The following is a 27,302-nucleotide window of genomic DNA, read 5'->3' on the forward strand; positions in this document are numbered from 1 at the left end:
AATCATCTAAAGAACGTAAATAAAAATTACTGTAATTACTACCACTGGAAGGCATAAGCATTCTCTCCAAAGGATGCACACACATTTTTTTAAGTAATGAGAACAGGGAGACAAACTGTTTTGAAATGTTTTTCAACAAAGACGAAATAAATTCACCCTGCCAACCACAAGTCTGCACAACAGGCAGCTGTGAGCAAAATGGATTTTAATCAAATTCTGATGAAATCACTGTTTCAAAAGGCCTCAAAGAGGTATTGTCTAGAACGCATTAACAAGCTCCGCCATGTGAACGCTTACGCCTATATTACAACAGTGCAAGATGCCACATAATAAAGTATGTACGAACCTATTTCTTTCTGATACAGGAACTCGTTACAACTGAGAAGACGGTACTTCAGGCTGGACGCTGAGGCTGCCACGCCTGCTCCGCTGCAGCAGTGCCCCGGCTCAGAAGCCCAGAGAATGAGCCCGTGAGCCAGAGAGGCCCTAGGACTGAAGCCACGGAGGACAAGGGCACGCACACCGCTCCACTGGCTTCTCCAGGCATCATGACCACCTTAATACTCACTTCATGATGGCAAATCAAATTCTCATATCAGGACCGTATTTGATCTCAAGGTAAAAAGTATGCTTAGGTGAAAAGAAGTGACATGTGAAATCTGAATCGCCCAGAGGCGGCTGCTTCTGTTTTGTAGTGAGAGCAGAATGCAGCCCTCATCTCGGGCTACTTGGACCATAAAGCAGACTGAACAAGTCATAACCGATAATATGCTCTGTATGCAATGCCCACATTCGCTGCTTGCTCCATCTACGGACAGTATTAAAGAACATCATTTATAACACAGTAGGATTCTGCTTCTTTACCTATGAGGACGAGCAGGTCAGTCTGTTTAATATGTATCACTCTGTTAAGATTCTGGACTGCTCATGTACTGTTTCCTTTCCAACCAAGGTATCCCTCTGCTGGCATCTTAAACCCCACTCTCTCCACTCCTCATGATCATTCATTCCGTTCTTCTTATCCAGAACATATGAGAAAATACTCAATTTAAATTAGGGGCAATATTATTGATAAGATATTAGAAGACTATTGTGGTTCATTTTGGAAATTTTTTCTGTGGTAGAAGATCCACCAGCCAAGCATGTGACAAGCTAACTAACTGTAATAATGTCCTTATCACAGACCCAAAAGCCTCCATGTGTAAGGCAATAGGGTGTGTGTGTGTGTGTGTGTGTGTCTGTGTGTATTGGGGGCAGAGGGTGTTGCTGAAGAGGTAAAAAAAGGCTCCACAGGAAAAGGTAAAAACATTTGAATTCTACTGCCTCAAAAAGACAAAAAGCTCCGCTTGGCCTCCGCAAAGCAGGCTGCGGCCAGCAGTGTGGACCCCGACGCACTCTCCCGGGTCCTGCCTCTCCCCGCTCACTTCCCCAGAGCCTGGGGAGAGGAAAACCAATGCTGAGAACTTGGAGCAAGTTCAGTAGCTTGCTGTCAGCGCTGATGGGGAAGAGAGGGAAGACCTGCGTTTCCTGACCAAAGGGAGACGGTCAGTCCCTGGAAGGGTCAGCCCTGGCACTGGCCCTATCACGGACGAGGAACAGAAGTGAAGGGGGGCTACAACATTATGTTGCACGTTATGTAAATATCTGACCAGAACACAGAGTGGCCCCTGCAGGCCAGGCTAAAACGAAGGCCTTAGTGGAATGGCCGAGTCGCTAAGCGCGGACGCACTGCAGAGCAGCTGCCGTGACCCTGGCTGAAGGGAAGGACAGGGCCAGGGGGAGGTGGCCCCCTTCCTCCTGGAAGAGACTCTGGAAGCTAGTAGGACATTCATACCTGAGAAACAGGAGAAGGCGCACAGAGCAGCCCAGGGTCAGATGCAGTAAAACATCAGGACACAACGTGTAACCCGACTCCTCACAGGAATGGGAACAGCAGCGGGTGCAAAGGAAGGGGTCAACCAGAGAAGGGGGAGACTTCCGAAGAGCCCAGCTTCAAGCCTCTTACAAGGAGGAGGGCAGCCGGCTCCTGGGTGGTACCAGGGGGGAGAGGAGCCCGACCTGAGGCAGACACGGGCATGAGCTGCTCTCAGAAGCGAGGCCAGCAGGACCCCGTGGTTGGAGGTGAAGGGGGAAGCGCCGGACGCCATCGACGTGGTCTCTATCGGATAAGACAGCACACGGCAGCCTGGAAAGTTACACCGGGGCTAAGAGTCTCTCTAGGAGAGGACCGCCAAAGCTCAGAGAAAGGCCTGGCACATTGGGGGCATGTGGCCCAGGGGAAGGGCAGTCAAAGCTAAGCCAGCGAGTGAGGAGCTGAAGTCACAGGCTGGAAAGGAACAGTCCAGAAGTCTGAAGGGAGGAGGGAAAAGGCAATGCCCTGAAGAAGACCCCACAGGGCAGGGGCGCTGCCTACATCCTACATGTTATGGGGAGGGGAGGGCGTTGTAAACCCCCAGGTCCTCCGGGGAAGCCTGATGTGTCACTAACGTGCTCTGCGGCAGAGCTGTCCTAACCTTGGCCAACGGAGGATGTCGAGAAGGTCACTGCCAGACCAGACACCTTTTCAGGCAGCACAAATCCGCCTGCCAGTGTCCAGCAGAAACAGACAGACTTCAAGGCACATAACCACAGGTCGACATGAGCACAACCTGAAATGCTTCCAGCACCTCACAAATAATGAGGACCCAATTTACGAGGCTGAAGTTCAAGAAAGTGAAGCAAGGTGGTGATAAAGATATTTCATCAGTGCTCTACTATCACCAATTTTTAGTTCAGTGGCGATATTTAAAATATTTACATTTTCAATTTATAGAGGCCTGCATTTTTCCAGTTTCAAATCAATTAGCTACACTGAGATATTCATAGCCCTGGATGATTTTCATCATGTTTATTTTATGAAAGATCTCAAAAAATATGCAGAGTATTTTCACAAGTCTCCTCCCTAGAGCCTTGTCAAGTGTGCGATTAGCCACAGAGCCTCGTCCTGAGAGTTGAGGGTCAGTTTCCAGACCTCAGGGGCCACACTGTGGCCACCCTCCAGACACAAGGTGCTGGTGCACAGCCGAACATTCTGGGCTTCCTGAGGGTGCTGGGCGGCACTGCTTCCTGAATCTGATGGGTGTCTGAGTTTCGGGAAGAAGACGAGTTCGATGGTAGATGCTGTTTTCATCTCTGGGACAAAAAGACACCTGAATTCACTTAAAGCTCGGCATCTGACCACATCAAACCGTGTCCCTGGAGGTGGCGAGCTCAGAGAGCCGCTCTGAGGGTAGAACACGCGGTCTTCCCTCACCAGGGCGACGTGGGTGTTCAGAAGGACCAGCGACTGGCAGTGGCCTGGGCCAGATCCGCCCTCGACTCTGACCGTCATGTAGAGCAAGAGCTGAACCTCTGCCAGAGACGGGGCGTCCACGTCCAGGTTTCCGTGAAGGAAACAAATCAGGTCGACCAGGGTATTCTGGAACCTGGATGACAACTGAACTCCGTTCGCCAAAACTAAATCAGGGATTTCCGCCTTCCAATCAAGGGAAAGCTGGAGCAGATCTTCCTGGAACAAAGGATGGCTGGTGTAGTCGGCGGCATCGGCCTCGGACGTCAGGACACACGGGAGGTCCCGGCATATCTACTGACAGAGGTGTCTGCTGTAGGTAAGCGCGGTGAGCAGGAGACTCTCTGCAGAGCCCAGGAGTCAAACGCTCTGCCCACCAAAGCCGATCTGAATCTCCTGTAGCCCAGAGAGGGGCAGAGCGCGAAGCAGGCCCACAGAGGCTGGGATTCAGAACCAGCGCGTACAGGGCGGAGTTTAGCAGCAGCTCACACGCGGGCCAGGGGGCGGGCTCCGCGCAGTTGGCGACAGCGCGCCAGTACACACCCTGGGCCTCACTCGTGTCGCCCGAAGTCCTGGTAGGGAACCGGCCAGCAGCTCAAGGAAGCCTTTCAAAGGGCACTCTTGAAGCTTCAGCATTTGGTCTGGGAATCGCACGAGTGTCTGCTTAAACGCAGAGCCCGTTCTGGCACCTTCCACCTCTAGGCAGAAGACGGAGCCCAGCGAGGAGCCTGGAAAGTCGGCAGCTGCGGGGCCAGCAGGCAGGCCCGGGGCTCTGTAGGGCACCAGGTTCCCTGCCCGCCCGACGGCCCCCGACCCTTCCCTGCTGCTGCCAACCTGAGCTTCTTCGGGAAAAGAATGAGCTTCTGGTGACACCCCGGGTGCCTCCAAGAGCATGTCCAGGGGTAAGAGTTCCAGAAACGGCAGCCTCACGATGAATGCTGCCGCACGGGAGGCGAGCCCCCAGGGCCCCACAGGCTCCCAGCGTGCCCACCCGCAGCAGGTGGCTACTGGTGTCTCTGTAAAGGTCTGAGAGCCGCTGGTAGAAAGATCCCAACCCGCTGCTTCCCTCTGGCCTGACACTCGTGGGTGACCCCAGAGAGCTCACTGCCTTGGCCGCCACCTCCTCCCCAGCTTCCTGCTCCCGGCAGAGCTCGGAGGCCGGAGCCCTCGGTGGGGGACGCTGTGGCTTGAGACACTTTCAGAGCGGACGAGGCAGCGAAGCCGGCTCTGCCTGGTCTGCTCGCTCCCACTGTGCACGGACACTTCCTGGGACGCGCGTTGCAGCCACGTCCAGCTGGACGTGACCCCCGGGCTGTGTTCACCTTCAGGAGTCGTCGGTTCACTGAAGTTTTCTGACTCACCCTGAAAATGTCCCTCCCCGCTGGTGCTGCTTTCGCTCAGAAAAGAGATTCTAGTTAGATCGACGTGTTCTGGTCGAGAGCCGCCCCTGTTACAATCGCTGCTGTGCGACGGCTCGGGCTCCAAGGGCTGAGACCCCCGCTGGCGGGCCCCTCCGCCTGGCGCTGAGGAGCGGGCAGAGGGACCTGAGATGCTCCGGGTCGCGGGCCGGCTGCAGTGGTGGTTCTGGTCCACCTTCCGCCTCTCCTCTCGGCCGGGGGCGTCAGTGACTTCTTTGGACAGCAATGGGGCAAGAGAGCTCTTCTGTCAAAAACAGGTGAAATGGGGCTGTGGCACCTTTTGCGATGCTTTTCCACATGAAGATTCTTGCGGGCATTGGTTTCATCATGTGGATTAATGCAGAGGTTCAATGGAAAGCCTAAGCCATTCGTGTCGACTGATTCATGATTTCAGAATAGAGGACCTGATTCGCACACAAAGCATCAATTTCCATATTTCATATCTTATAAATCGCCAGGTATTTTGATCGAAATATGTTGTATGGGATTGATCCATAGTATCCACTTCTTGGTCTAGTATTTTATTTACTCTAAAATAAACCCTAAGATCTTTGATGCGATTTTCCAATGGGCAAGTAAGAGTAATCGGGGCAGACTTAATGCAAATCAGAAACTGACAAGTATTCCAACCTCATGCATGTTTCTCTGGCCTCTTGGTTTGTTTCACTGGAATCCTTCATTATAATGGCCCCGCTTAGATCGTCATAATGATATCTACAAACCAGCACCATGAAAGGTTCACTGCCAGCCTGCTACAGACCAGGCACGTGGACACAAAGAAATGAAAGGCAACGTCCTTCTCTTCACAAGGTTATCTGCTGAGGAAACGGACGTCCACAGGAAGACAGTGTCATTCCTGGATGGTTGGGACGGAGGGCAAGGTAGTGGCCAGTCTCCCATGGGACACCCACCCCTCCGCCGCTCGCTCTGTTCAGTGATGTAAGATTTCTACCACCTCGTAGTTTTGCTTCTTTGCTTTTTAATTTAGGAGTGTATGAAAAGGACAAGTCCCTCAGTGGAGGAAAATACAGGTAAAGCCTTACAAATCGTATGCCCAAACAAAACTTGGTTTGACAACCCACCAGAGAAATAAGCTACCCAACCAAGAGTATTTCCTCTGCACCGTTGCCAGTGCGGTCTATAAAACACACAGGGTTTCTAAAACATCGAGAAGTACCCAGTTTCATTTCTAAACCCCCTATCTGATTCTGATTATATAATTCAGCCTTTTAAATGCAGACCAAGGGAAAGGATACTGCTACGAACGAAAAACTGGGCAAAGGGCCTCCACCACAGCTACATGCCATTCAAACAAAGTCAAAGCAGTTTGCAAAAAAAAAAAAAACACACACAAAAATAACAATAAATAAATAAATTAATTAATTAAAAAAGCAGTCTGCAACCAGCAGGATTCCATTTAATTTTAAGTCATATAATAGCTTGCCTTGCTTATTAGCCATTAATCTCACTGGGACTTTGAAATTCTAATTATACAACTAAACATTAAGAAAATTTAATCACACAAGCATGCTGTAATTTAAGGCAACCGTATCAACCTGAAAAGTCATTACCTACCTCATATTTTAGCTTACGTTGAATGGTGCCATTGTGAAGTTTCTCATTATCCTGAAAAGAAAATAAAAGCCCTCTATATTAAATTATAGCATGTTCATAAAGAGGGAAAAAATGATTTGATTAAAATATTTATGAGAACAAAATTCTAAGGAAACATACTTGTCATTCCACAATGACAACCCTTCTTGAGAATTTATATTCCCAAGGTAAATGGGACTCTATCGATACATCTGCCTGTAAGGGAACTGAACCATTTATTCCTAATCTTAAAATTCGAAGAATAACATTAAAGGCAAATTTCCTTAGGACACTTCTTAATTTGCAGGGTAGAAATGAAATGACTTTATTTTGATAAAAATCAACTTGTCACAAGTATGTATCTTCTCAAAGGCAAAATTATATTTCTACTTGGGATAATTTATCGAGTGAATTTAAATACTTATGGAAATTGATGATATTTTTGGAGAAAACAGAAAGGTGTTACGTGTAGAATTTTTATAAATCAAACAAAGTAAATAAAGCACTTCAGGAAACTTCATATTCACTTAAGAATTTCCCCCAGAAGTTCAAAATTTTAAAATAAAGTTACTCTTGAATACTATTTATAAACTGTTAAGCTCCACCCGAGCAATATTTAATATTTCTACAACATTTTGCATCTCAATTTTCTGAGAAACAGTACACAAAAGACCACCACCCCCAGCTCCTTACTGAAAGGTCATCTTCAAAATGAATAACCAGATCACCTGCTCCTTCGCTCACCTTCACGGTCTCGGCAGGTGCACCGCTGCCATCGCCAACCACACGGTGCAGATCCTGAAGGCGCCTCTGGACTTCTTCTTCAATGTAAGCACTGATCCTGGAAGCAAAAGAGATGGGGGTCCGTGACCGCTTCTAACCACACAGGGCATTCTGAGATCTTTTCGTTACCATGCCCTTTGCGACTGGGAACCTTCTCGTTCTAAATGCCAAATGTAATCACAGCTCAGGATCTGGAACATTTGTCAACTTTCTAAGAAATCTAATGCCGTGTGTTTACTATCTGGGTTTTCCCCAAACAAGAGAGGCCTGGACGAATAAACGAATCTTGGGAACAGAAGGGAGACTCAGTGATCCCATCTAAATCCCTCCCTATGTCCTGAGCGGAACCCCTGCTGCAGGACAGGGGAGAGTCGCAGACTCAAGTTCCAGATGACTCTGCGGTCTCAGAAGGCATCACTACCCAACACTTCACTCACCGAGCCTCCGTTTCCTCACACAGAAAACGATGATTCTTATTTCTCACAAAACACAAAGTCATTTCAGAGGATTAAAAGGAAAAACAAAAAGTAGATGCACTGTCCACAGACCTCCACTACTGGACGGAACAATGTCTCACATCATTCCTGCTCTGTCTTGAGATACCACATTTTAAAGGTCTCTAGACCTTCCAAAATGCCTGGCGAAGAGTCAAGATGGCTGAAGCCAGAAACAGTTGTCAACCGAATATCTGGTACACCATTCGATACAAGTTGAAGGTCTCTAGACCTTCCAAAATGCCTGGTGAAGGGTCAAGATGGCTGAAGCCAGAAACAGTTGTCAACCGAATATCTGGTACACCATTCGATACAGGGGAAACAGCTGGTACCCAATACGATACAGGGCAAACTGTATGAAGTACAACCATCCACCCAGAGGAACCAGGGAAAGAGAGAATTTGGGTTCCATCAAAATCTTTCTAGTGGCTCAGGCTGCCCAAAGGCAAGGCTTTCTCAGTTCTAGGCTCCCTGCCCCAGTTCTACAGACAATGAATTAGACGGATTATTTTAAATGAAGCGTTTTGCATGTTTACATCTTAGCACACTAAAAAATGAAAAATCTGGTTGCATCGTTCTAAGCCCATGCAAAATCCTATACACATTTCTGTACTACTGACCATGGCTAAATGACTTTCTGATATGCTGGGTAAAGAGATTAATATTACAGGCAAAACAGCCCCAAAGAATGGAGCTAGGGTAATAAAATACAGTATTTACCTTTCAGTATTTCAGTAAAGAAAATCATATACAACTGAATCTGAGCCAAGGCCACTTACAAACAAATCTCCCTGGACCTTAAATTTTAAACGAGCACCACAGAAGATGCAGACCTAGATTTAAAGGACCATAGAGGCTCATGCCATTCTGAGTACATTTTGATATCTGAATACCTATCTCCTACTAGCCAGGGCTCAGGACTGCCCAATTTGAAATGTCCCCATGACGTAGATGGGGTTGAGAAAAATAGTCAATTTTCTTATAGGCAAAGAATGATTAGGTTGATTTATCTGAGGGCTCTAAGCCACAGGGCAATTCATGATGCCACCCAAGTTGAAAATCATTTTCCTATAGTAACATCAGATTTGTATTTATGCTATTCATGATCATTCTGAATATACTGGTACAGTCTTTGTGACAGACTTCATCTATTTGTAATCAATGGCTTCTATAAATTATTTGTCAGCACAAGGTCCTTCTTGGTACAATTCAATTAACTCTACTTTGTTCCTCTCAACCTAGCCTTGTATCACTTCTTTCTGGATGAACTGGTTTCCCTGAACCTTTTAATTCTACCTTCTCACACAAACTACTTGTACCAGTATTCCTTAGATTTGGCTGGTCAGGTCTCAGGTCTTGGGTCCTTTAAATGACATCTCACCCCACCACGGGCCAGGCAGCAGCTGATCAGGACAAAGCATGTTGTGGGGACAAGTACTGCTTATCACCTTTGATAGAGCCCTCCATATGCAAACTGGCCAATATAAGGTACTGTGAGTCATTAAATCACATCAGAAATAGGCAAGGCATCAGTTTAATGTCCAGTACCTGGCATCCATCAGGGGGACCAGGTGAGACTTTTCAGCACTGGATGGCAAGCTGGAAGAAGCAGGTTTTCCCTCCAAGGTCCCACGATGCCCTTTTTGAACACCATCGACCTCACAGATCTTCTGCTTCAACTGCTGGATTTCACGTTCTAACCTACAGAGATGGAAGTTACGTGAATTCACTCATTAACAGTATCTCCTGAGAATCGTCCCTAGAAACCATGGGAGATCCAGACCAAAACTGTGCAGAGCTTTACCTTCCAGTAGAAAAGGTACCACATACCTGTAAGACAAGGTATAAGGTGATAACAGGCCACAAGAGCAGTGCAGGACAAGTGCTACAGGCACCCAAAAGTTGGAGAGAGTTCTACCATCAAGGGCAAAGATATTCCCACTGTGCTCAGCAAATCCTCAGAGCTAGATGTGCAGGATTCTGAGTCCCAAACCCAGCTTCAACAAAACAGTTGGTTGTAGCCTACATATCAGACCCCAATAAGTATTTCTATTGGACAAAAGAGATCTTTGCTTTAAAGAATTCTTTAAAACTGCCAATCTAGGAGAACCTTCATGGTCAAGGCAGTTCTAAGTTGAGTCTTCACGGGTCAGTGGGAATTTGGCATTTGGAAATGACAGTGGGTGGTTTTCCAGGTGCAGAAACAAAGGGACTAAGCCACAAAAACCAGGAATCCGCTTTGGCTAAGGCAGTGGGTGTGGAAAACAGAAACAGGCGAGAGAGACCTAGGAAAGCAGGCTGAGTATCTAGAGAAATTAATATAAACCATGAGCTGCGGAACCAAACATTTATTTCCAACGACAGATGATACGTCTAATATGAGGTCGAGTGTGTGTATGGCTGGTCTCCCACTGGCCCAGGCACGAGTGAATCCAGGGCCATCAGGCTAGAGGGCCAAACTTGCCAGTAAATTTGGCCCACAGAACACCATCTAGGGGCTGCAGCCCACTCACTGTTAATGACACCTGGGTCTCAATTTCTTCACGTATCAAATGAGAGAGTCAACTAGTCTCTCCAAATTCCTTCGGGTCCAAAATTCAGAGAGTCTGGTTTTAGATGCTGACACGCCACAACACTGCCAGCTCTCTGGTGTCGCCAGCAGCGATTTGACTGCTCTATCCTGAACGTGAAAGCCAAGGTCTTGGCTCTCGGAAATGTGATTATGGGATCACCAGGGTAGGCGCTCCTGGGTCCGCGGGAGACAATGCCCAGCTGAACTCAGCCTTTTATCTGTCTAACGATTACTGAGCACCAGCCTGCAGAGCACGCAGTATTCTTGAAGGAGGAAGGACTGAGCACAGAGGAGTCATGTCAGGGGCCAGGTGGCGGGCAAAGAACCAGGGAACAAAGTTAACACAGAATCTCAGAGATGGTAAGGAAAATGAGCCAATGCAAGTAGGTGGTGGCCAATGTTTGTAATTAAGATGACGCCTACGGAGTTGTTCAAAGACATCCTTCAGGGCTGGGCAATGGGAAGGACTCCACAGATCAAAGAGGCGCCAGTGGGGCCCTGAAGGCTGAGCAGGATTTCTATACATGGCGAGGGACAGCAGGGCCTTGCATGGAAAGGGTCGCAGCACATGAGAAGAACTGGTCTGCCCAGCAGTGGCTCTGTCGTCAGCAGACAGGAGGACAAAGTGGGCACAAGCTGGATTCGAGATGCAACTCTACCACTTTCTAACTGCCTGACACTTGTCCCATCAACCATCAAGGAGAAAGAAGAAAGAACATGATTAAATCTTGCTCATAAAGCAAGCTGACAGGGAAAGCCAAGTGCAGTGCACCGTTGGTCCAATCTGGCTCCACGTGAATTTGATATTTGGCACTTTGGAAATTCACAAGAGGTCAGCTCAGGGTGCACAGCGGGCCCTGGCTCAGCCATGAGAACCCAGAGAGATAATAAGACACAACACCAATACCCCCAGAAAGCTGCAGGACCATCAAAGCCAGAGCAAAGCGCTCAGAATTTGCTGGCCTGAATTAGGGCTTTGCAAAGCCTACTCCATCAAAACACAGGAAGCTAAAAGCCTCCTTTGCGTGGCTTCTGCAGAAAAGCTGACATCGGGAAATCATTACAGTGTATCCACTATAATCGAGTATTAATACTAAATGGCCAGGGAGCGAAGCCCGTTGACAAAAGCCAGGACATCAGGCTCCAAGCTCCTGCTGCATTCTCACTGCACAGCACAGGATACAAATCGAGAGCGTGCCCTCCACTGCTTTAAATTTCCTGGGGCTGGAGCTTTGTCCAGCAATTTCATTTACATAACGTACCTACAATCATTTTCTTAAACCACAGACCTATTTCTCTGAAGTCACAGCATTATGGTTTTTGATTGTCGTCTGTCACTGTTTTGCCTGGGGGGATTACTGGAGAGCTTGGTAAACAGAATCCAGTTTAAGCAGATTGTTTGACAGGAGGCTGTCCTGACCTTTTCAGGCAAGATGGGGGACAGAGGCTCAGGCAACACCTCCCAGTAGGTCTTGCCTTGACATCAGCATGGATCCCAAGCCTCTGCCAATGTCAAGCTGGGCTCCTAGAAGCCAGCAGACCGGGCTTCTGCTGCAGCCCCTCAGGAGGTGCTGTGAGCGGAGGGCTCCTGGGGAGGGGGCAGCATTCCAGGCCCCCGTAACCTGGGCTTCCGTTAAGATCTCAACAGACCAAAGGGTCTGGAACTAAAGAAAATACACAGGCCCATGCCCTCCTCATGAGGGTAAGGACACTGTGGCCCCAAGATGGAAGAGTCTGCCCAAGGCCAGGAGGGCAGGAAGGGGTTGGGAAGGGCACAAAGCCCCCTTGCAGGACACCAAATCCGATGACGTTTGCACACCAGGCGGCCGCCAGTCTCTCTGAGTCTTGGCATCACGTCTGCAGGGTTAGCAGAAAAAGCATCCTCCAGTTTATGTATTTATTTGTCTTGAGATCCTACCTCTGAGAAGCACGGTGACCGGCAACAGGTAGAGGAAGAGAAATATTCTTCCTTTACCACGAAAACAGCGCTACCTCCTAGTTCACACCATCGAAAATAATATCAGTGAATCATGACCTAACATGCCTGGATAGACCACCATGTTCGGAACATCTAGAGAGCTTTGCTTGTTTATTTTTTAATACAGAATCCTGAGGTCTCCCTCTGGATTCTCAAACACTGAGAATCAGCAGGGGTGGGGGGAGGATTGTTTTCCAGTTCGCTGCCAGGTGTGGAAATCAGTGTCTATGGAACCTGTGAATGCAGGGGCGATGCTTCACCAGAACAAGTGCTGGTCAAGGCCCCAGAGAAGACATGAGGGGGAGGGGAGGGGAGGAGAGAGGGAGGAAGGGGAGGGAAGGGGCAGCAGAGGGAAAAGGAGTCAACGAAAGGGAATGGGGTGGGGGGAGAGCACCGAGGGAGGGAGGGGGAATCCCGCTGGAAGCTTTCTCAGTCTTCCCTGCTTATCAAATATTAAACACACAGTCAGAGGTCAGTGAGGTAACAGACAAGGGCTTTGTTTCTGTTTGTGTGTTTTTTCCAAATTTAGGCCAGTGACTCTAAACCAAGGATCCTAAGGAAAAAGAAAAGAAGGCTAAGCATTTGCCGGTGAATCAGAAAACATAAAGGCTACAGAATTAACTTTTTTAAAAAACAGTGAGAGACACAGCACCAGGGATAGAAGCCGCGCCATCACAGCCCGAGGGTTAATACCATGGGGCATGGAGGGTGTGGCAGGCGTCCCCTCGGCTCGGCTCACCTCTCCCGGTCCTTCTCCAGGGCTTCCTGCTCGGCCCCCAGGCCGGCCCGGAGCCCGGACAGCTCGCTGCCGCCTGTGGTCAAGGTGGCCGGCTTCGGCCTTTGCTCCTCGGCCGCCAGGCCCCGGGCGCAGCGCCGCTGCAGGGCAGAGTGCCTCCTCTCCAGCCGGGCCACCGCCCGCTCCAGCGCCTCCCTCTGCTGCTTCTCCCGGGACTCCAGGATCTCCTTTTCCTTCCGCCTCACCTTCTCCTCCTGACGGGCCACGTTGGCCGTGAACTCGAAGGTGGCCTGGAGCTTCTGCAGCTGGCTGGCGCTGGCCTGGTACTGCGCGAGCTGCTCTTCTTTTTCTTCCATCTCTTTCTCCACTTGGTAGAGAGTGTCGTCCAGGCCGAGAGGACCTCGGTCGAGGATCTCACAGGCTCTCTGTTTCTCTTCCAACAGCCTCGGCAAATGATGCTGCAGGAGATACTGGAGCTGGCGCTCCTTACACTGCAGCCTCCCCTCCGCCGGCTTGATCCGCTCCACATCTCCAGCCGTGTGGGGGACATCTGCGACACCATCGTCCTTCTTTAACGACAGCCTCGATTCTTCCTGGCTGCCAGATTTTAAGCGCTCTAGGATTTCACGTTCGTCCTCCACCTCCTTTCTCAGGAGGTCCTTCTGCTGAACCAGCTCCTTCTCCAGGGCGGCCAGCGCGGCCAGCTGCCTTCGCTTGAACTCTAAGAAACGCAGCTGCGCCCGTTCGAGCTCCCGGCCGTCGTCGTGCCCCTCGGCACCGGCCTCCTTGGCCCGCAGGAGGGATGCGCGGATGCCCTCGAGGTCCTGCCGCTCCTCCTCCGCGCGCTGCGCCTGCCCGTGCCGCAGCGGCCGGACCAGCTCCCGCTCCTCCCAGAGCTGCTCCTCCAGGTGCGCCACGCGCAGGACCTGCTCCTTCTCCTGCTCCTCCAGCCGCTTCTTCTCCTGCTCCAGCTTGACACACTGCTCCTCTTTTGCCCTTTTGAGCTGCTCCAGCTCCTGAAATATTTGAACCTTCTCGGCCTTCTCGTGGCTGTTGAGTTCCTGCAGCCGCTGGAGCTCTTCCTGGACGCGGAGGAAGCGCTCCTCATCTTGTTTCTTCTTCTGCAGCTCGATCTCCTGCTGCTCCCGCAGCCTCTCCTCCTCGAACCGCTCCTTTTCGGCCAGCAGGTCCTTGAGCTTGCTCTCCAGGTGGAAGCTGCGGCGTTTGAGGCTCTCCTCCTGCTTGCGGATCTGCAGCTGCACGATCTCCGTCTCCTTGCGCTGCGTCTCCACCTCCTGCTGCATCCGCTCCAGCGCAGCCTTGTCGGACTTTTGCTTTTCCTCCATCTCTTCTATGAGTTTTCTGAAATGCAAATCGTTGACTGATCGTTATTTGATTGCTAGGTTCAAAGGCTGCTCTAACTTCTCCCTAAACTGATACCTCCTAGAAATGGACATACACCACACACCCTTCACGAAAATAAAAGTTAAAAAAAGAGGGAGAACAGCAGTTTCCTTTTAATATCCAGCAGCACGCTGTTCAATTTTTTTACTCTGTAACTGTCTAACATATCATTTGCCTAATCTCCTGAAGTAGCTTCTGCTATCATTTCTTTGCAGAGCCTATAAGCATAATGTGTTATGCATGATATAATTTTTAAAGCCCCCTGAGCTCAAAGAGAAAGAGGCATGCCCAATTTAAATTTAAATGTGAATAATTTTATTCAGCCCAAAGGCTAAAACTCAGTGGAAATTCGGTTACAAAATGACATTAAATAAAAATGCTTATGCTGTCCTCAACTCATCAGGGTCAAATATCAAAGTCAAGATCATCAACACTTCATTGTTCCAGCTCAAATAACTACACGCTATTTAGCATTTAATCACTAGTTTAGGACAAATGGTAATCACCAAATGACCCAACATATTAGTTTATTAATGCATAACATTGAAAATAACGTCACTCTCCATTAGAATACTTAAATGCATGATTCTGGGGGTTACATGTTGTGTCTTAGAGAGTAAAGGGTCCCCACTGGGTGCTAAGTCAATGTTTCGAGGTCCGGGTGGCCTCCAAAGCAAGAACACAGGGCGTGTCAGAGTACGGATGCACGGCCTCCATCTCCTGACCCACCAAAGACCTATCGTACATGATGCTGCGAGCTAAACTAATTCATCTGTAACATCCAGACTCCACACTGTAGAAAATAAATATCCAGGGTGTAGATTTTCTGTGGCCTTACTTTCTATTCTAATATCTATCCTTGGTGCATTTCTTGGCTTGTTAAATAGACAGGGAAAAAAAGAAAACTACTTAATTTTATCAAAGAATTACATTCAGAACATATAAAAAACGCTCTCCAAATCAATTAAACACACACACACACACACACACACACACACACACACACACACCCCCAAAAGAAAAGGGAGCTGAGAACATGCAGAGGCAGATTAGAAAAGGAAATACAAATGGCTGATCAACATAAGGAAAGATGTTTAAAAAGTGAGGAGGCATAAGAAGGGGAAGTGTCATTCAGCTTTTTTAAAACTCAGAATATTATTAAGGAAGAAATACTTTTTAGTTAAATTTAAACAAGTCTATATTTGATGTATTACATTTAAAGAGTGTATTAAATTTGCCTACTGACTCTATTCCCCGGTCTCACAAGTATTTGAAGATGAGCTATTTAAAAAATTCAAACGTGAAGTAAAACTAACCAGCTAAAGAGAAAGGAGCTACAGTCATCAGACGTGTAAATGATGGACACGGAGCCAGAGGGAGATGACACAGACACAGGTGATCTCAGTCTAGGACATCAACACAGGCACCCACCCACTATGTGGTGTTATGACTCCTACCACGTGGCTTACCTTTTACTTTCTAATTTCTCAAGTTCTTCACGCTGTTGCCGCTCAAATTCAAGTCTAATAAATCAAATGAAAATGAGTCACTTTTCTGAAAGAGCTTTTTTCACTCTCTTATTCTCTATATGTAGTTATATATTACAAAGAACATTGGTTTGTCAAGTACAATTTTTAATCATTATGGATTAGCAAGTTTAAAATGTATTCTTTGCTCTATGACTATGATTATAAGTTAGTCATACTTTAGGAGTGCTTGAATTCAGGCTGAAAAGAACATATTTTACTTGAAGGAAAGCAAACAAAACACCACTGTACGGGAAAAGCAGAGTTAAAGGAGACTTCTAAATGAGAAGCATGCCTACCCCATGCAGCTTATCCACTGATTAGTACATAAAAATGGAGAATCTCTACCTTAGACAGATGGGTCCTTTTATAGGGAAAAGACTGCCAGGGAGGTAGAGAGAGAGAGAGAGAGAGAGAGCACAGATATCAATTAAGAAAAGAATTAACTGTGGGAACATCAGGAGAAAAGCAGTAAGGTACTTAAAAGCCAATAGCCATGCACAAATTGAAACGTCTTTTTATACAGATCACATTTTCCAATCATTTCTTGAAGCAAATTCTCCAAAGAGTTAGCTATTATGTTTTATACACTTCCCATGATAACTAGAGCACTAATAATAACTGAGTACCAATAATAATTGCCCGCAGAAGTCAAATTCATATTTTTACTACTTTATAAATGGTTATACTGTATGGAGGTTTCTCAAGATCCTCCTGTAGTTAGTAGTTATATGATATTGGAGCCATGGGGGCTACAGAGATTATGAACAGATTGACCATAGTGGTAGCAAAATAAAGGGGGCTAGGTCACTGGGAATTTTAAAACAACTCGCTAAAATACTGATAACAAGTTGACTTTTTCTCAAATACTAGATTGAATTACTTCAAGGTTTCACTATACCTTTTAAACAGCATGAACTGTAATTCTTAAACGTTTCCGGTTGTGGTGGATAGCAAATACAGCTAAGAAGCTGAACTATAGAAAAATTCATCAGTCAACTGTTTTCCTTGGATAAGATAATCCAGGTTGGCAACAGTTACCTTTACAATGAGCTAACAAAATTTCAAATAGATCTGTTACCAATTTAATTTGGGCTAAAATTGAGAGTAAGATGTCTGGGGGTTTTTGCAAGCAGAACTGAGGGCAGTGCTGAGTGATTTACACGTTTGCTTACTCTGCCTTCCCAGCAAATCCTGAAGATAGCACATAGTACCTGATCCATTTAACAGATGAGAAACCCAGAGCTCAGAGGTCTGAAAAGAACTTGTCCAAGGTCACGATGGTAAGATGTGGCGGAACCAGGACTTGAACCCACGATAGCCTGCTTCCAAAACATCCTCAATTCATTCATTTTATGAGCAATGCTCCAGTTTGTGATATATAATAAGAATATTAAATCCTTCATTGAAACTTATCATTTAGGGTTATATTTATCTTTCTATCAAATGAAAATGATCTGTGGATTACAGGCACTGCCATCCATGAGAAATCAATCACATAAATATAGTATATGAAAGGTATTTGCAAGTTCTGGAGCCCAATCCATATGCCATTACACTACGCAGATACAGGGTTTCATTAAAGTTCATATATGATCATTCTCTTTTATATAACGATAAACAGAACCTTGGGAATGCTTCCTAGTACGTATTTTTAGACTTCGGTACAGTTTAGTCTTTCTAGAGATAATTACAGTCAAAAAAAATAAAATCAAACACTTTACCGGATAAAACACTTTCAAAACCTGAGGATTTTCCTAATAGAACTGTCTTTATTCTTGATTTACACTTTCTGTGAGCATCAGCTCAATGTAACCATCAGCAGACAATGTCGCTCTGCTCTGACAGTGTCACAGGGGCACAGTCATAAGGCAAATGCTGCTCTGAGAGGTTCGAATGAAAACCTATCACCAGACAGTTTACAACGTGCAGGTGCTTGGCCGGGCACTGAGCATGCAATACCCTCACTTTGTTCTCCTAACCCTAGCAGGTCTCATCCCCATTTTATAAAACAGGAAACTGAGGCTTAGATGAGGTAAGTAGCAGAGGGAGGGCTTGAATCAGTTTGGTACTAAAATCTGTGCTGCTAACCACTGCAATTGTTGCTAATGAGTTGTGTGGTCTCAAAAAGTCATGAAATGTGAGTTTTAATATCTTCATCTCCAGTGTGACACTCTGAGCACCTACGTATTTTACTGAGCACAGTGCCAGGTGCTGTGCAAGGCACAGGGGATACAGAAGTCCGGAAGGGAGATATGTCCCTGCCCCCATGGGGCTCCCAGTCTGTAAGTGACAGTGGAATAAACATGAGGGGCACACCCAGTGTGTCACGAGCCAGGATGAGGAAGGACACAGTGTTATAACACACCGAGCGGGTGCTGGTCTCAGAATTTGGTAGGACCTAGAATCAAGGCAAGCCTCCCAAGGGAACTTCCACCTAGGCTGTGCCATTCTTCCTCGTGCATGATGCAGACCTCAATAAAGCCAGGTCTTGGCTTCCTGTGAGGGCAGGGGCAAGATGTGAAGCTCAATGGGACAAGAGAAGCCGCACGGTGCAGGGCCTTGGAAGTTATAACTGAGGACTCTGCACTTGACCCCAAAGATAGTGACAGAAAAATGTCTTGGAACAGGGTTGTTAGAGAGCCCACAGAGAACAGATGAGAGGAGAAGCCACGGAACAGATCAGGAGGCCTGTGTCGTCACGGAAACAAGAGATGATGGAGGCAGGACCCAGGATCACTGGGATAAGGAAATGCCAGTATCTTCTGATACGCAGGGGTTCAGTTCAGAGAACCTGCTAATGGGCTGGATTTTGTTGGAGGTTGTAATGGGAAAGAAAGAGTCAAGGATGACCCTCAGGTTTCTGGCCAGGTCACACAGTGGGTGGGGAAGCCGAGCTTCACGGCCAAGAGGCTGTGCTAAAAGGTCAACTGGTCCGAATACAAATGCTAGTGGTTGTGAGGCTAAGCATGAGTTACTTAATCTTGGATGCTTAATTTTTACAGACTCTGAAGAAAATAACAAGCCCTCCCTCAAAGAAGACAAACATCTATCTCATCAAACAAGACCGTACATACAAAATATCTGTATCAACATCCACGAAACATCTGTATCAACATCCACGAAAGAGTCATTCTACACCAGGGTCTGAGGACTCGCATTTGACTCTCACAATGGTCCTGTGAGGTAGGTGCCATCTTTCCCCCATTTTACACACGAGCAATGGCCACGACTCCAGTAAATGGCAGAATCAATCGACTCCAGAGCCCACAATTTATCTCTATTCTGCCTTCAAGAAAGTAAGCTCAGTTTTACACATGTTGAATCTAATGATTCCAGGGTCAACCAAATTGAGAAGTCCAGCAGGCAGGGGATACAAACGAAGATCTAGCACTTGGGCCGTCATCAAGGATGGAGATATAGACTTGGAATTCACCAGCATCTAGATAGAAATTACCCAGGACATAGGTATGGAATGTGAATAAAGGAGCTTAGTGCAGAGTCTGGAAGACCACACACACTGCAGTGACTGGCAGAGAAGGATGGGCCCTTAAATGAGGCTGCAGATGAGCAGCTAAAGACAGAGAGAGAGGATCCCCTTGATAAATAATGATTCCCATTTCCTCAAAATTAAGAGTTTAAAAAAAAAAAGAAAAAACAACATAAAGACGCTCAGTCCCAAATAGTCTGAGGACAGTCATAATTACAAAGTCAGGGACTATATTTTAAATATGAGGTGATATCAGCTGTTGCTGGTACTGTTTAGTTTCTATTAAATATTACATATTTACTGAACATACTTTAAAATGCACCTCCTTCCATAATCAATGATAATATTTCAAATAGCAAACCTCAATAGACTGTAAAATATAAATGTGTGTTAATATCAAGGAAAGAACATCAACTGTTATTGTATTTTAATGTGGCTTCATTTTAAATAAGTGTAATTCACTATCTTACTTTACTGGAATCATCTTGGCCCCAAATGCTAATTTCCTAAATGTTATAATGAAAAGGAAAACCACAAAAGGATATAATTTTTACAGCCGCTTTTAGCATTTTTAAATGACAGTTGGAAGTAACACACACTGTGTTAGGGCCAACAAAAAAGCACAGCATACAACCTATTTTTATGAGAAATGGTGTCTTTTTTTTTTTTGCATTAAAAGACATCTACCATTTTTCAGCATAACTGCACATCTTGCCATCTATATTCCTGTTATCACTGGCAACGAAAAAGCAAGGGGGTGGGAATTTCTCCGTGCACACCATTACATTGAAAGTGAGACTGTGATTATCAAGAAAAAGGAAGAGAAAGAAATTTTAATGAACTGAAAGCATACATTTCGAGTCCCTGTGTCGTCCAAATGGCGATGAGTTTGGAACTTCTCATTTCACTTTCTAAAAGGAGGAAAGTGGCTACTGGAGTCCAGCCCACTCTTGAGTGGCAGCTGTGGGGGAGGTGGCTGGGGCATGGATGCTGATCTACAGACCAGGAGGGGGCTCCCAGCCGATGGGAGTGAGCCAAAGGGGAGGCAGCTCCCACACGGGCATTTTCAGCAAGTACGCGAGCAGCTAAGGGAAGTTTCAGCAAGTACGCGAGCAGCTAAGGGAAAAGTTCTTGGTCAATGGGGAGGCCTGGATTTTTCCTACGTGGCTTTCAGGTTATCATCAAATCCGGAGATGACCTCGTGGGTGGGCAGCCCGTGAAGGTACACAGGGCCCTGCACTCACGTGATACTCCACTGTGGTCACCCTGAACTTCTTAATATTTGAACAAGAGGCCCCACATTTTCATTATGCACTGAGCCCTGCAAACTGTACAGCTGGTTCTGATCACGTGTGTGTCATTTTTGAAAGAATCCCCGGCCTGTTGCCTGGGATGTTTGGACTCAGTCCAGAGTCTGGTAAAGGACAGATGGAAAGGATCTGGAAAAGACCAGAACTCAGTGTAGAGGGTTCCCCTCTCCCGCATCCTTCACAAGGGATTAGGGTTTGACCGCAGTGGGTCTTCCAATGGTTGAGCCCAGAATGGCCGAGCTTCTTACCACCTTACCACCCTCGGGAACTCCTTTCCAGCCAGTCTCAAATCACCTTACAGAGAGCAAATCCCAAGGAGACCGGGAGGATCTTGGAGACTAAAGAGAAAGTTTGGATTTGGGTGCTAGAGTTTGTGCAGGTCCTATCCAATCATCTCCCTGACCTTGAGAACCTTGACATTCTAGATATTCTTTAAAGGCTGAGCAGAAACCAGATGCTACCCCAAGGTAGGCAAAGGGAAACTCATGAAAGAAGAACCCGGCCATTCATCCAGACTTGGACTCTGCCTGGAGAGGCCTTGCAGTCATTCCTGCGTGCATCAGGGTTCATGCAAACTCGCATTAGAAAGCTAAGAATAGCTGCTTCGTAGAGACACTTGAAACTGCCACACTACCCACTCCCAGTCTCCCCTTTTTCCCCCTCAAATCAAGTTATCCTACAGTAGAGTGACTTCATACAACTGTAATTCAAGGTGCTTATATCAAGATGAGGGTCGCACCATGCAATTTGATCTAAGAAGGTGTGAAATTAAACCTCTTTTAAGTAAAAGAGTTTATAACAAAAATATCCCTAGTACTCTGGGAGTGGTTTTCTAAGTAACTTTCAAATCCCTAGTCTAGAAAGTACTGGTAAAGACTTCCCAGAAGCCAGTCTTAAGCCTTTCGCATTGCAAATGAAAAGTGCTCAAAGAAACAAAGATTGCTTTAAAAAAAAAAATAGTAAAATTTGATACCACAGCATTTTAAGTGAGTTTCTCCTCAGCCTATTTCTCATAACAGTGGTATAACCTTCTCCAATAATGCCAGCCAGGACCACCGGTAAAACCCAGGAGACCTACCTGATCGAACATAAGACCAAAGGTAGTTAGAAGTACACGGCACTCGAGAGATCATGCAATCAACTCAGCACACACCCCCGTACCCCACCCAGACACCCTGCTCCTGCCCTCCCACTACTTTACAGGCCAGGAGACTGAGGCCTGGGGGCTGGGGGGGGGGGGCGGATCAGGGAGAGGCCCAAGGTGACCTCCTCTTTAGAGAAGTCAAGAGCAAAGTTTACCTCTTCCTACTTCTCCTCCATTCCTACTTCAACTCTGGAATTCCATCTCACCTCCTTAACCAAACCACGGCAACGTGTACCCCAGAAACAGCCTCCCAGAGTTGAATATGATTCACCGTTCCCAGATGGACCTCTCCCCTGTGGACAGACCAGAACAGTGTGCCACAGGGAATGTTCCTGCCACTTCATTCAGCCATGCCTGCCACACGTCCAACAAACCTTTAACAAGCACCTACTATGTCCAAGGTACTGTGTCAGACATACAGAATGGATAAACTGTCTTCAGGTCTTAAGGGTGAATTGTAAGTGAAATATGGATGCATATGGATCACACAGAACGTGGGGCACCCAAGGAGAAAGTTCCAGTTTTTCCTTGCCGGGGTGGAGGGAGAGCATGTATAGCTGCATGCATGGGAGGAGGCCTCGCTGTCTGTCTGAGCTGGGCCTTGCTTGACAGACGGACAGAACAATGGCCACAGTGTGGGGAGTGGGAAAATCGAGTGGAACAAACATAAAAGAAGGAAGACAACAGAAACAAGCAAGGCACTGAGCACGAGGAACAGGAGCTAGTGGCTCACGCAGCATCAGTTCATTCGATCAACAAGCCATTCACGTGCCCGGCACTGTCCCAGGCCCTGAGACTCAGCGAAAGGCACCAAGCCCCTGCCGTCATAAACCTTCCATTCTAGTGGGGGTGGGGGGAGAAGGACAGCTAACCAACAGTGAAAATATTTTGTGATACGTGCTGTGAAATAGCCTGAAGCCAGGAGAGAGGGTGGAGAGAGAGCTGAGTGAGGGCGTGACCAACCACAAGGATGCAGCTGGTGCCGACACGCAGGGGAAGCCAGGCCAATGACCAGGGACAACGTGTGGCACGTGGGGATCACAGCAAGACTGGAATGGTGAGAGCAGGTGCAACCAGGAGACAGTGATGGGATGAGAGCAATTGTGGCCCAAGAAGGGGCCAAGGCCCAGACCACCCGGGACCCTACAGGTCACAGAGGACAGGCAGAGCCCTGTCCACCAGGGCTCCTGGAGAACAGAGACCCAGCTGAGCTGTGTATCCTAAGGGCCTTCTGCAAGGCACATAGTAGGTGTTCAACCAATGACCGCTCCGGGTAGAGCTTTGAAGTCAGCGACATGAGGCTGAGAGCCAGACCCCAATTACACAGAGTCACGGAACACCTGGGCGAGGAGGCGATGACGTCAGCCAGGGCAGAGTTCTCTGTGCCCTAAGAAATAACAACCGGCGGTGCTTCCAGCCTTCTCAAGATGAAAGTAATTAACTGCAGCAAAGGTAGAAAATACAGGGGAGTAAAATACAGTCAAGTCCCTCACCACGATCGCGGCATCTTGGTAAACAGCCTTCGGCCTCACAGCCGAACACACACGCACACGGATGAAAGCCGACAACAGAGTTTATTGTGTAGCCTTTTCCTCTTAATACACACCTTGGACAAATCCCCAAATCATTAACTATCATTCCACAACACAGTTTAATATCATGCCATTTCAGAATACAGATGCACCATGCTTTATGGGAGCAATCTCACATGGCTGGAAATGTACATGGTAGATGATCCTGATGAAGCGGTTTGGTGGGATCTACACGGGGTAGCCCAAGAGGAGGTTCGTTTAGGAAAAGAGAAGCTGTGCATATTTGTGGGCAGAGAAGGGGGGTTTGAAGACGTGAAAAAGACTCGAAATGCACCACAGCTCCTCTGCCCTGTCAAGACATTCCTGAAGTGAAGAGCTCTGCGGGTCTGCTTTGCACACCTGTACTCCTTTGATACCACGTGCTGAGGGACACGATGCTCACACGCTCAACCAGGCAGGGCTTGAAACATGAGCCTCACATCACGGGGCTGAGGGAGGTCTCGGCAGCGCCTATGTACCTCCACAGGGCTGGCCGCCCTCCCCCAGCCCTCCCCTGCCATCGCCACTTCTAGGTCTCAAGCCTCCCTTCCTGATTTCTCTCTGACGTCTCTCTCCGTCCCTCCCCTTGTTGTTTTAATGTAAGCAGCAGATATCGTCAAATAAAGAATTCTGGGGCATGTGGATTTAGCTGACAAATAATAAAGTGGGAAAGATTTACATAAGCTGATTAATTGCAATGTAATCAATTTATGTGGGCAAAAAGAAGAAACAGTTCCAAGAGTCCTCAATGATGAAGCAAGAGTTACATGATGATATAAACATGGGATGAAGAAGCGGGTTGGATGGCCTGGGGACAAGTTCCCAGGAAAACAGTAAAAGAAAAAGCAGAACACAGAGCTGTATATCGAGTGAGAGCTCAATGTTGCTTTTTTAAAATACTTTTTAGAATGCGTGATTATAGTACCTGATGTACAATTAAACATATATAGTATAAAATATAAGTAAATATTACAAATATAAACCAATCATTATTTCTTGGTGGAAGGATTGTGAATGCTTGTGATTACTTTATTCATTTCTGAATGTTTTACTTTTTTGTAATAAGCATTTCAATTTATAATGAGACAAACTACCTGTTTCAAACATTTTTCTCAATCTACTGTGATTATAGCAACCGTTTTACTTCCTTTTTGCGTCTACAAATCTTTAGTTGATTTCCATTCATCTCCAGCAATGACGATGATTAACCTCAGTAGATCATAAAATTTGGGGGTTGCTGATGGTGACTAAATATCTGAGGTCACTGATGTGGGACACGGTTGTTCGAGGTTAGGATTATGGTCTGGGATAAAAGAAGGGGGTGGAGGGTCCTCATTACGGCACAACAATTCACACACACACACACAGACACACACACACACACACACACATTCAATCAACAATTGCTTCCCAAACACCTACTTAGAAGCAGGGGTACATTATTAAGAAAATCAAACCTTTTCACTAAATATACTAAAAATATTCCATTAAATACCCAGACCAAGAGTGGGCAAATAGTTGCACCAAAACCCACAATTTCAGCAACTGTTTAAAGTGCTACCACAGAGACAGGATGCTATATATAAAGAGCCAAGGAGATGAAATCTGGGCTGGGGTTGGTAGGGCCTTCTCGAGGAAATGACACTGAAACTGACATCTTAGAGATGATGTGGGATTTAGCCATGTGAAGAGCGGGCGGACACACGGACGAGCGGTCCAGGAGGAGGAAACAGCACGTTTCCAGCAAAGGCCTGAAAGCAGGAACAGATATGTATGTACATCAGGAATCCTTGCCTGAATCAGCAACAAGCTCTAATCAAATGAGTCAACAAATTACAGAGAGCTCACGGCAGGTAATCAAGTTAATACAAGATGTTACTTCAGAGGAAAATCATGCTGTCATGTAGGACGAAGAGGAATCTGCTACCTTCCACCCTTGCCCATAACTGCTATCCATCACTGCACTGGGCAAAGGCTCGCTTCCTCAGCTGGCCCATACAATTCAGCTTTAGATCATGCAATTATACAATGAGGGAAGCAGAAATGCTGCCCCTGAGCAGACAACGCAAACCTGAAGGAACAGAATGAAGACAGATTGCACTTGGAATCCTACAACTCATGTTCTGCTCCTTTTTTTTTTTTTTTAAATTTATTTATTTATTTATTTATTTTTGGGTGCGTTTGGTCTTCACTGCCGTGCGCGGACTGTCTCTAGTTGTGGCGAGCGGGGGCTACTCTTCATTGGGGTGCGTGGGCTTCTCACTGCAGTGGCTTCTCTTGTTGCGGAGCACGGGGTCTAGTCGCATGGGCTTCGGTACTTGTGACACACGGTCTCAGTTAGTTGTGGCTCACGGGCTCTAGAGCGCAGGCTCAGTAGTTGTGGCACACGGGCCTAGTTGCTCCGCGGCATGTGGGATCTTCCTGGACCAGAGCTCAAACCTCTGTCCCCTGCATTGGCAGGTGGATTCTTAACCACTGTGCCACCAGGGAAGCCCCCATTCTGCTACTTTGGAAACAGGAAACAAAGAAGTTCATCATTTAAAGTGGCTCACAGTGGAGTTATATTCAAGGACAAGAAAGAAAAAGCTGAGTCAGTACAGACAGACTTCACTTTACTGCACTTCGCAGATATTGCTTTTTTTTTTTAACAAATTGAAGGTTTGTGGCAACCCTACATCGAGCAGGTCAACAAGTGCCATTTTCCCAGCAGCATTTGCTCACTTCATGTCTCTGTGTCACATTTTATTTATTTATTTTTTAACATCTTTATTGGAGTATAATTGCTTTACAATGTTGTGCTAGTTTCTGCTTTATAACAAAGTGAATCAGCTATACATATACATATATCCCCATATCTCCTCCCTCTTCAGTCTCCCTCCCACCCTCCCTATCCCACCCCTCTAGGTGGTCACAAAGCACCGAGCTGATCTCCCTGTGCTATGAGGCTGCTTCCCCCTAGCTATCTATTTTACATTTGGTAGTGTATATATGTCCATGTCACTCTCTCACTTCATCCCAGCTTACCCTTCCCCCTCCCCGTGTCCTCAACTCCATTCTCTACGTCTGGATCTTTATTCCTGTCCTGCCCTTAGGTTATCAGAACCATTTTTCTTTTTTTTTTTAGATTCCATATATATGTGTTAACATACGGTATTTTTCTCTTTCTGACTTACTTCACTCTGTATGACAGTCTCTAGGTCCATCCACCTCACCACAAATAACTCAATTTCATTTCTTTTTACAGCTGAGTAATATTCCATTGTATATATATGCCACATCTTCTTTATCCATTCATCTGTTGATGGACACTTAGGTTGCTTCCATGTCCTGGCTATTGTAAATAGAACTGCAATGAACATTGTGGTACATGACTCTTTTTGAATTATGGTTTTCTCAGGGTATATGCCCAGTAGTGGGATTGCTGGGTCGTATGGTAGTTCTATTTTTAGTTTTTTAAGGAACCTCCATACTGTTCTCCATAGTGGCTGTATCAATTTACATTCCTACCAACAGTGCAAGAGGGTTCCCTTTTCTCCACACCCTCTCCAGCATTTATTGTTTGTAGATTTTTTGATGATGGTCATTCCGTCTGTGTCACATTTTAGTAATTCTCACTATCCTGAAAACTCTTCATTCTTATCATATTTGCTACAGTGATCTGTGATCAGTTATCTTTGATGTTACTATTGCAAAAACATTGTGACTCTCTGAAGGTTCAGATGATGGTTAGCATTTTTTAGTAATAAAGCGTTTTTAAATTAAGGTATGTACATTTTTTAAGACATAATCCTACTGCACACTTAACATACAGTATAATGTAATACTACAGTATAAACATAATTTTTAAATGCACTGGGAAACCAAACACTTCGCATGACTCTCTCTATTGTGTATCTGCTCTGTCACGGTGGTCTGGAACCCGGCCCGCCACATCCCCGGGGCCTGCCTGAAATTG

General features: G+C 46.5%; 1 protein-coding gene across 5 annotated transcripts in view; it reads right to left on the reverse strand.

The window, feature by feature from the left end:
• The window catches only part of KIF16B (kinesin family member 16B), a 291,470-nt gene that overhangs the window by 93,375 nt on the left and 170,793 nt on the right, over positions 1-27,302 (reverse strand). For all 5 annotated transcript variants that reach the window (XM_061208593.1, XM_061208591.1, XM_061208590.1 and 2 more), the window contains 5 exons: positions 15,776-15,829; positions 12,906-14,264; positions 9,165-9,317; positions 7,084-7,180; positions 6,322-6,372 (listed from right to left, as the gene is read on the reverse strand). In XM_061208593.1, the coding sequence (XP_061064576.1) occupies positions 6,322-6,372; positions 7,084-7,180; positions 9,165-9,317; positions 12,906-14,264; positions 15,776-15,829 (1,714 nt within the window). The remainder of the gene's footprint in view (positions 1-6,321; positions 6,373-7,083; positions 7,181-9,164; positions 9,318-12,905; positions 14,265-15,775; positions 15,830-27,302) is intronic.

The sequence above is a fragment of the Eubalaena glacialis genome, chromosome 13 (assembly GCF_028564815.1).
Source record: "Eubalaena glacialis isolate mEubGla1 chromosome 13, mEubGla1.1.hap2.+ XY, whole genome shotgun sequence".
Lineage (NCBI taxonomy): Eukaryota > Metazoa > Chordata > Mammalia > Artiodactyla > Balaenidae > Eubalaena > Eubalaena glacialis.